At 35.9% G+C, this 9,426-nt stretch overlaps 2 protein-coding genes across 5 annotated transcripts in view; one reads left to right on the forward strand and one right to left on the reverse strand.

Moving 5' to 3' along the window:
• Positions 1–731, reverse strand: part of LOC106871871 (DNA-directed RNA polymerase III subunit RPC10) — an 8,526-nt gene extending 7,795 nt beyond the window's left edge. The window contains exon 1 of one of the 2 annotated variants that reach the window (XM_014918612.2): positions 565–731. In XM_014918612.2, the coding sequence (XP_014774098.1) occupies positions 565–675 (111 nt within the window). In that variant the 5' untranslated portion in view covers positions 676–731. Of the gene's footprint in view, positions 1–47; positions 272–564 lie in introns of those variants that run through there. The other variant, XM_052971291.1, reaches the window with a different exon arrangement.
• LOC106871870 (U11/U12 small nuclear ribonucleoprotein 25 kDa protein) overlaps positions 1–9,426 on the forward strand; it is a 30,052-nt gene that overhangs the window by 20,026 nt on the left and 600 nt on the right. The window contains exons 1-5 of one of the 3 annotated variants that reach the window (XM_014918610.2): positions 824–1,013; positions 1,631–1,770; positions 3,055–3,178; positions 5,796–5,901; positions 8,148–8,222. In XM_014918610.2, the coding sequence (XP_014774096.1) occupies positions 1,648–1,770; positions 3,055–3,178; positions 5,796–5,901; positions 8,148–8,222 (428 nt within the window). In that variant the 5' untranslated portion in view covers positions 824–1,013; positions 1,631–1,647. Of the gene's footprint in view, positions 1–823; positions 1,014–1,123; positions 1,148–1,630; positions 1,771–3,054; positions 3,179–5,795; positions 5,902–8,147; positions 8,223–9,426 lie in introns of those variants that run through there. The other 2 variants (XM_052971290.1, XM_014918611.2) reach the window with 2 other exon arrangements.

Here is a 9,426-nt window from a genome sequence, read left to right on the forward strand (position 1 = left end):
ATATATAAGCCACAACATATTTGAAGTGTGTGAATGACTGTACGTACGTGAGAGTGACGGTAGCTATCAAGAGAATGAAAGTCGGTCTTGAACATCAAAGCGTGTGTGGTATATCAAAACAAAAAATAAATACATAAAACCTTTTTACGGATTTTACCGAACACGCCATCAAAACAGTTGGGAAAGAATGACAGATAAAATATCTATATCGAAAAAATGCCACAGTCATACATAAATCTGTTTTATGCCTATGTATATTCTTTTACTATTGTTATATACTGGCACGAGCGACTACGTAAAGGATCCCTCGTTTGTTCGTTGAAGTGTTTCTTCGACGTTGGTACTCAAATATGAGTATATTGTACATGATTCAGTTGTCGATGTTTTTCATCTCATTACAAATGAATTCAATTTACCTGTCGCTATTTTCCTACTGCTCCCAATTATTAATATTGCTTAGGAAATATATCAAAAGATCGGTTTAACTAATTTTCAACGAATCATACTGTAAAACATAAGAAAGTAAATATATAACAAAAGATATAAATGAATCGTATAGTATACCATTCGTGTAATGTTCTGTATGTAAGGGCATGTGTGACAACCAAACCGATAACAGTTGGGTCCTTCTTCCACGACTAAAACATTAGCACAGACAGGACAGAAAACAAGCATGGTTTACACTGGATGTATACAAAGACCATCATAAAGGTTGCATGAAAATATTACACAGGAGAAATTAATAGCGTTTCGTTTTTAAGTGTATAGTATCGTTTCTCATAAAATACGGTAAATATATAAAATATAATGTTTAAAAAATTGGGTTCTTTTTAGAAATAAAATTTATATAAAGTATTAATTTAAGTAATTATTAGAAAGGAAAAAAAATGAGATAATTATAGCGCTACTCTATTAAGGCGAATCGAAAAAGATATCGCCAAACAAACACTTTTAATCAACCTTTGTTTTCTGATAATGTTGATGAAATGAAAAACTCCGCAAGTGGCTGAAAGGTGAGCAGTCTTCTTAAGTATTTTAATTTATAATAACAAATATAATAATATAAACAAAATAATCAATTTCAGGTCTATTATATCTACAGCATTTTTTATCTTTTTATCAGAGCGGCAAAAAGCTGTAGTTTAAGGTAATTTTACTCAGTTAAATAGCATATTTTATTGTAAATTAACTGTGAATTTAACTGTCTAAACTACAGATGTGCTTTTAAAGAAGCATCTCAAAGCTTTAACTTTTATGTACCAACTTCATTTGAAATTTCTGTGTGTCTATGTATATCTTTACAATTTCTAAACATTCATTTATTTTCTATAATGATCTTCAATGTGGCCAGTGCCGAAGAATGGAGATGAATTCTCGATGAATTTACGTCGTAGCCGATTTTGATTCCTTGTTTTTGTCATTTTCGTTTTACATTTTCAATAAACGCCTATAATCCTCAAATTTTATTTTCAGCTCAACTCATATCTCTTACTTACAAAGTTGACATCTTCACAAGTAGTAATCGTCAATATCTAAATCTTAAACTATGTATCTTGTACATCATCATCATATGTAAGCAATATTATTATTCTGTATTATTTAATTGGCAATTAATGACCTTTTATTTCAGCTCAAATCTGAAAGAATATGACTTCTGTGGGTAATGAAAGTCCTTCTGATTCCGATTCCTCTGCCACACCATATGTTCAAGAACTTACTCATCAAGATGCCATGGCTAAAGCAAGGAAGGTTCTCTCAGAATTAATATGTGTGAGTGAAGTTTATAAATGTTTTGTATAGTATTTTTATATTTTTCTATTGCTGAAAAGTTTTACATACAATCTCATAACAATTAAAATAACAGAAACATTAAGATATTACCATTTTGATTGTTCTCTATATTTTGAACTTACATTAATCAGGTAATATTAAATCTCAAGCAGTAGTTAATTTTTATTATCTTTTAATTATCATTTTACATAAGTATTGGCATGGTCAGCAGAATTGTTAATGATCCCCTCCCAGTTGAAGGGGCTTTTGCCTTGCAAGAGCATCCATGCTGGGCCATGAGAAAAGCACTTGTGCCAGGCCACGTAAAAAGCACCCAACACACTCTATAAAGTGGTTGGTGTTAGGAAGAGCATCCAGCCAAATCAGACTGGAACCTGCTGCTGTTCTCCAGTTTACCAGCTCTGGTCAAACCATCCAATCCATACCAGCATGGAAAATGGACGTTAAATGATGATGATTTTACATCTATTTTTCAATGGTGACATGGGCAGGATGTTTTTATGGCTTCATTACTTTTCAATGGCTAATGGTTCAACTGTAGAATATTAGTACAACTTGTTTTTGTCAGTCAAGCCAGTTGTAACAGAGTTGTGTACCTTGCTCAGTAACATCCATAATGGCTGCAGTAAGATTTAGCTTTATGATCAGGTTGTGGAGGCGCAATGGTCCAGTGGTTAGGGTAGCGGACTCGCAGTCATAGGATTGCGGTTTCGATTCCCAGACCGGGCATTGTGAGTGTTTATTGACCGAAAACACCTAAAACTCCACGAGGCTCTGGCAGGGGATGGTGGCGAACCCTGCTGTACTCTCTCACTCTTGCTTCCTGTTTCTGTTGTGCCTGTAATTCAAAGAGTCAGCCTTGTCACACTGTGTCACGCTGAATATCCCCGAGAACTACGTTAAGGGTACACGTGTTTGTGGAGTGCTTAGCCACTTGCACGTTAATTTCACGAGCAGGCTGTTCTGTTGATCAGATCAACTGGAACCCTCGAAGTCGTAAGCGACGGAGTGCCAACAACAAATGATCAGGTGATACAACTTACTTTCACATTCATTGGGTTTACATATTTACTATTTGTAAATAGCATGGAAAAATAACAGATGTATCTTTGTGAGTTAAACTTGTAATCAAGGACTCTCTAAATTACTCCGAATGTCACACTTTCTCATTCCTCACTCCCTTGCAAATCTGGAACCCAGAGAATAGTTATTTGCAAGTAGAGACTATATAATATTTTTATTTCTTTCTGTTTTTAATTCCAGACAGACCCACTTCTTGAAGATCTTCCCTCAGAGGTTACACCTGAAGAGGTCAAGTCCCAGATAGCTCTTGAATATGGGCAGGCCATGTTAATAAACGTCTGTCGAGCTGATGGAGAGGTTATGCGTAAGTTCTAAGCTTTCTGTTGATCAAAAGACATTACAGTATTGTATGGTACAGTACATATAATTCTTGTTTGGAATGGTGAAGCTCAAAGCAAATAAAGCTAGCTGCATGTAAATGTTGGATTAAAAATCCTTTTGGATAGAAAAGTTAAAATCAGCCCATGGGACTCAAACCCACATCTTCTGCGAACATGACAGGCATCAACAATATATTTTTATATATATACACACACACACACACACACACACACACACACACACACACACACACGCACACACACACATGTGCATGCATACTTACTCATACATTCATGCATGTATGCATACATACAGATGTACATGCCTGGAGCAAAGTATGGCTGAACTTGGGATCATGGGGAGACAATGCAAATTTTAATTCATATGCTACAAATGATCACAATATCTGGAGCTGTAAAAATGTGCAAGACCTTCTAAAAATTTAAAGGATAATGGTTAAAACAAGATACTTTCTTTCACAACCTTACTACCAAGTAGGTGGTTGGTCAAAATTTACTCAAAAATTAAAAGAAGAAAGAGAACATACATACATGCATACATACTTGTGTGTATGTGTTTCTACAGCACGAAGGTTCAAAGCATTTAAGTAACTGTCTGTTTCATCAGTAAAAACATCATAAATAGTAATTTATTCATTATTTCATAAACCGAAAGTACATCAGAAGTTTGCTTGTATATTGGCAGTATGGACTGTCTCCATTTCTTAGAATTGTGCCTGTTCCAGTTGTCACACATTTTGTATTTAAAAAAAAAATATGGTATATTTGATAGGTTTTTTAAATGCAGATTTATTCTTTGGATTCCGTAAATTGTACAAAGAAGGCATCATTTGTTCAGTAAAAAATTGTTATCCTCTGCACAACAACACACACACACTCTTGTACATGTGAAAGCAGCATCCACCTATATGCACATGCAAATGGGTACAGAGGATGCAATCACTTAAATTACCATTATACATATACTGCACGCAGACATCATGAATATAATATGCACACATGCTCAAACACAAGTATATACATATATATATTTACATTCATACACATTAGCAATACCTATGGACATTCCACGGTAAATACAAAATTTTTTAGATTGCTGGAAGTTTATATAGAACCATAAAAATTAGTGTTTCTTTTGAAATTATATATTCTGCATTATTTTCATTTAAAAGCACCTTTTACTTCTGGATAAGGCTGTAATTGAGGGAGCATGACTTTCCCATTCTCTCAGCAATTCAAACCTTCATTTATAAATCTAAAAGCTTCACAATGATTACCAAGAATATTCATGTCAACAGTGTTCTATCTGTTAACCATATGTTAGGTTCCTTTTGATGTTCTCTTTCATTTTCATTTTCTATTCTTTCTTGAACATGTTCTCTTACCTGTTGTAGACACTCACTGTATTCTCTTTGATTCCTATTTTCCCTTCTATGCTGCTGCTCCTGTGTTTGTTCTAGTGATTTGATCCTCTGTTGCTCTTTCATTTATTAATAAGTTAGTCCGCATTACTCTGTAAGAAGCATAGGGATGTGACCATTTCATACCAATGGATGTGATCTTGGGCTACCTCTTTGATTTCAGATCAAGAGAGACTGATTGCTTTTGCTTTGTTCTCCATGCATCCTTTCATTTATTAAGGCCTTTCCTATAATAATTCTGCTTGTCATTGTGTTACTTAGCCCATTGGTAACACTTTCATGTGATTAGAGGAAAAGAAGAAGAGAAAAGTGTCCATGATGTGAGGTAGAGAGAATGTAATTTGTAGGATTAGATGATTGGAAAGAGTGGAGAGAGAAAAAGAGGATACGGGGAAGAGGAAGAAGGAAAAAGAAAGAGAAGATCCATGACGTGAGGTAGGGAGAACATAATATTTATTACATGGTCAAAAAAGTTAATTGAAGGTAGAGGAGGAGAGTTAAGAATATAATTTTAGCAGAGGGGCGATGTTCTGATGGTGAGGTTAAAGAAAGGGAGAGGGAGAGATGATGATGATGGTGGTGGTGTTGGTGGCGGTGATTGGATAGTGAAAAGTGCATTTTTTAAAAATTGAACTAAGTATTTTTTATATCACCTATCGCTTAACGCATGTGCATAAGAAAAATAAGGGTGAATATTTATTTTACGAGTGCTGTGTATTAAGTATATAAAGTGCATTAAGTAATCATTGTATTCTTTCACTTTTCAATGAGTAGCAGATGAGCGACTATCTTTCCATACAAACACAACACAGGCTATGCTTTCAGGTTTTTGGATAAAGTTTTCAGAAATAACCCAGTAGATTTACCATTAATTCTATGAAATATTCCTGGATCCCACTAGTTTGATATAGTTTTGTTTAAGAATATACAAGAGTTAAGGCTATTCTTAATTTTCATAATATTTACTGATGTCAACTATACTTCTCACATAGGATATAAAACGTAGATTTGTACATCATGAAAAAAAGCCTTTGTTTAAATTTGTATGCACACCATGTTTTTTAAGGATAACATCAAAAGGTTAAGTATTTCACAAATACCACAGATTACTTGTTGCCTAAAATTTAGTTTTGTATCTGTTTATAATTTCTTCTGTTAGGTGTTGTGGTTGTACAAGATGCCACAGTGTTAGATTTGAAACATGCCATCAAAAGATATGTACAACTGAAGCAAGCAAGACAGAATGGCCCTGAACACATCAGCTGGTAAGTGGACTGGATCCTTGTAAATGTAATTATATAACTATATAACATTAGCTGGTCTGCAGACTAGTGTTTGGGCTTGTAATTGGCTTTTTTACTAGTTTGGTTTATACAGTTTCTTTGAGACTGTGGAAACTGATGCCTTTAAAATTCCACTTATACTGTTGCAAATTGATGACTGTAAGAAAGACACCTACAAGGAGAGAATTCCATAAAATTAACATTCTGGGAAGAAGAGGTTAGGCATGGTGTTGGTGGTGGGGAGTGTGGATATTATGTGTAATGAGAGGCAAGATGAGAGAGTTCAGAGTACCTGGATGAATGTGGTTTGAAACCAGACAATTTCAAGGAGCAGAGGCCTTTATAGTAATGGTAGAAAAGGTAGAGAGAGGAGACAGTGCACAGATTACACAGTATTAGCAGATCACAAGGTTGTTGTTTATATCTATGTGATTATATAATATTAGGTAGGTTAAAGATTACCTTCTTGTGTCATGCTGAATCATAAGGGCCAGTTTTTCGGTTTCCATAGTGTATAAGTTCAACACCCGGACAGGATACTGGTCCATTGCTAGATTACTCACTTTTGCCAGCTGAGTGGACTGGAGCAACGTGAAATGATGTGTTTTGCTCAAGAACATAACATATTGTTTGGTCCAGGAATCGAAATCACAAACTTACAATCATGAGTCCAACACCCTAACCACTAAGCCACAAGCCTCCACATATTAGGTAAGTATTCAACCTTACTAAGATGGCTTTCTGTAGGCTTAGATGGTGAGTATTTTGACAATGACATCTCACTGATTGGCATGGAGTTGCTCACCAACACACTCCGACATCTGACTTGTAGACGTACTGTCTCTTTACTCTTCCTTGCTTCCTGCTATTCCTTTTACTTCTGCTCCGTGTGTCACCTCTACCCAGCCTCACCTGACTCCTCCCTCCTTCTCTTGTCACCCATATCCCCTCCCTGCCAATGATTTTTCCTGCAATTATCAACATGAAGTTGTTTAAGAACATTAGCTATATGAATCTCACCTCTCTTGGAGGGCTTGCACATAGCCCTTTCCTTCAGACCAAACCATTAAAAAAATAATAGATACATATCCCTCCTAGATAAACGAAATGTATTACAGAAAATGAAAACAAATACACACACACATGTATATGTATTGATAACTGGTGGTCTTGTAACCTGTCTAAAAGGGCACTAGCTTAGAATAAGAACTGGCTTGGAGTGTGACAACCTGCCCAACACTTGCCAACATGGAAAATTTACATAAATTAAAATTATGATTTTATAGATATATATATCATCATTATTTAATATACTTTTTTCCATGCTGGCATGGGTTGGACAGTTTGACAAGTACAGACAAGCTAGAGGGCTCCACCAGGTTCTATGTCTGTTTTGGCATGGTTTCTATAGCTGGATGCACTTCAAAAAGCCAGCCACTTAAGTCTGTAGTGGGTGTTTTTTACATGGTATCAGCACCAGTGAGGTCACCTAGTACCCACAAAATAAGACTGAGCAGGGTACTGGCTGGAGGAATAAGAAACTATGGTAGAGGGAGGGGAGCAGGTGTCTTGCTGAAGAGGTAAATACATAGCTTGCCCACCTGGAAAATGAGAAAGAGAAAGGAAGAGCTGCGAGGTCCAGGTACAATGTGAATAGGAGACAGAATAGGATAAAAGAGGGGGAAAAGGTGGATGTGTAGGTAAGTGTACTGAGTGAAAATAGTATGACCAATGATTAAAAATAGGAAGTGTATTATATTATATATATCATTATTATCATTTAACATTTGCCTTCCATGCTGGCATAGGTTGGATGATTTGACAGGAGCTGGTCAGGCAGGAGCCTGCACCAAACTTCTGTGTCTGTTTTGACATAGTTTTTACAGCTAGATGCCCTTCCTAACACCAACCACCCAGCAGAGTGGACATACATATGTACATACACACACACACACATACAGAGATCTCCAGCAATTTCCGGTGATCATATTCCATTCACAAGGTATTGTTCAATCTCTGAAGTTATGGAAGAAGATATTGCCTAAGTCACTGCACAGTGGTACCAACCAAAGAAGCACATGATTACAAAGTCAACTTCTTGAACATATAACTAAGCCTGCACTCTTCTATCAATTTTTATACCTCATCTTGTTAGCTTATGGATTGTATTTTGAAATACATGACTTGTATTGATGTTATATCTGGATTACCTTTTTTAACTTATGCAGGCGATACATTTGGAAAAGATATTGGCTGTATTTTGATGGACAGAAATTGTCAGATGACAGTAAACCTTTGAAAGAGTAAGTTGTCATTATTTCATTTTGAAGTATATGTGTAATGTTGTGTGGCAGTGAAATACAGACAGTAAAAATAGGGAACTTATAGTAATTGAAAGGGAAAAGTTGGTTATGATGTATCAGAATCAAACTTGTAGTAGTGAGACACATATACTGAAAATGAGGTGTGACTGCATACAGTTTATGACGATGTATTGCAGGGATCAGCATAATATTCTTGAAAGCTGGCCAGATTGGAAATGTTTCTAATTTGTGTCACAAAGGTTACATATATGTATATGTTTGTCCTCCCACTATTGCTTGACAACTGATCTTGGTGTGTTTACGTCCCTGTAACTTAGCAGCTTGGCAAAAGAGACCGATAGAATAAGTCCTGGGGTCGGTTTGTTCAGCTAAAGGTGGTGCTCCAGCATGGCCACAGTCAAATGACTGAAATAAATAAAAGAATACAAAGTTATAGAAGCAGCTTGTTTCTTTTTCTTTTTAATTTTTAGATTTTCTTTAATTTTAAAATTAATGTACTGTGTATGACATGGTGTGCAGTGGACATTTTAATTTGTATGAATTGGAACAGTTGTAGCTTTGGGATAAATGAATTGTCAACCAATTGACCTACCCTTCTCAAAGCATAAGTAAATATTTCTGTCAGTCTCTCCTTTTGTAGGATTGATTATTCATATAAACTATATTGGTTTCAAATTTTGGCACCAGGCCAGCAATTTTGGGGTTGAGAGTAAGTCAACTACATCAACCCCAGTGCTCAAGTGGTCCTTATTTTATCGACGCTGTCCTTACAATCTGAACTCAGAACATGAGGAGAGATGAAATGCCACTAAGCATTTTGCCTAGTGTGCTAACAATTCTGCCGGCTCATCCACCTTACATTCATGTAAACTATATTGAGATAGTATATGAAATGCTGTTTGTCTCTGTTGCTCCGTACAGTTGAGATGAAAACACTGTACCCTGGGGAAATGTTAATTTTTTATGAAGTGAAGTAATCTTATTTGGTTGAGAGAAACTACATAGAATCTTGTGGTTCTTTATCTTTTACACGTTTCAGTCATTAGACTGCGGTCATGCTGGGGCACTATCTTGAAGAGTTTTTAGCCAAATAAATCGACCCCAGTACTTTTTCCGTTTTCTCTTTTTCAAGCATGCGTACGAACAACCATGCTACATGGCAGTGAAACATGGGCTGTAACTG

Source organism: Octopus bimaculoides, chromosome 10, assembly GCF_001194135.2.
Source record: "Octopus bimaculoides isolate UCB-OBI-ISO-001 chromosome 10, ASM119413v2, whole genome shotgun sequence".
Classification (NCBI taxonomy): domain Eukaryota; kingdom Metazoa; phylum Mollusca; class Cephalopoda; order Octopoda; family Octopodidae; genus Octopus; species Octopus bimaculoides.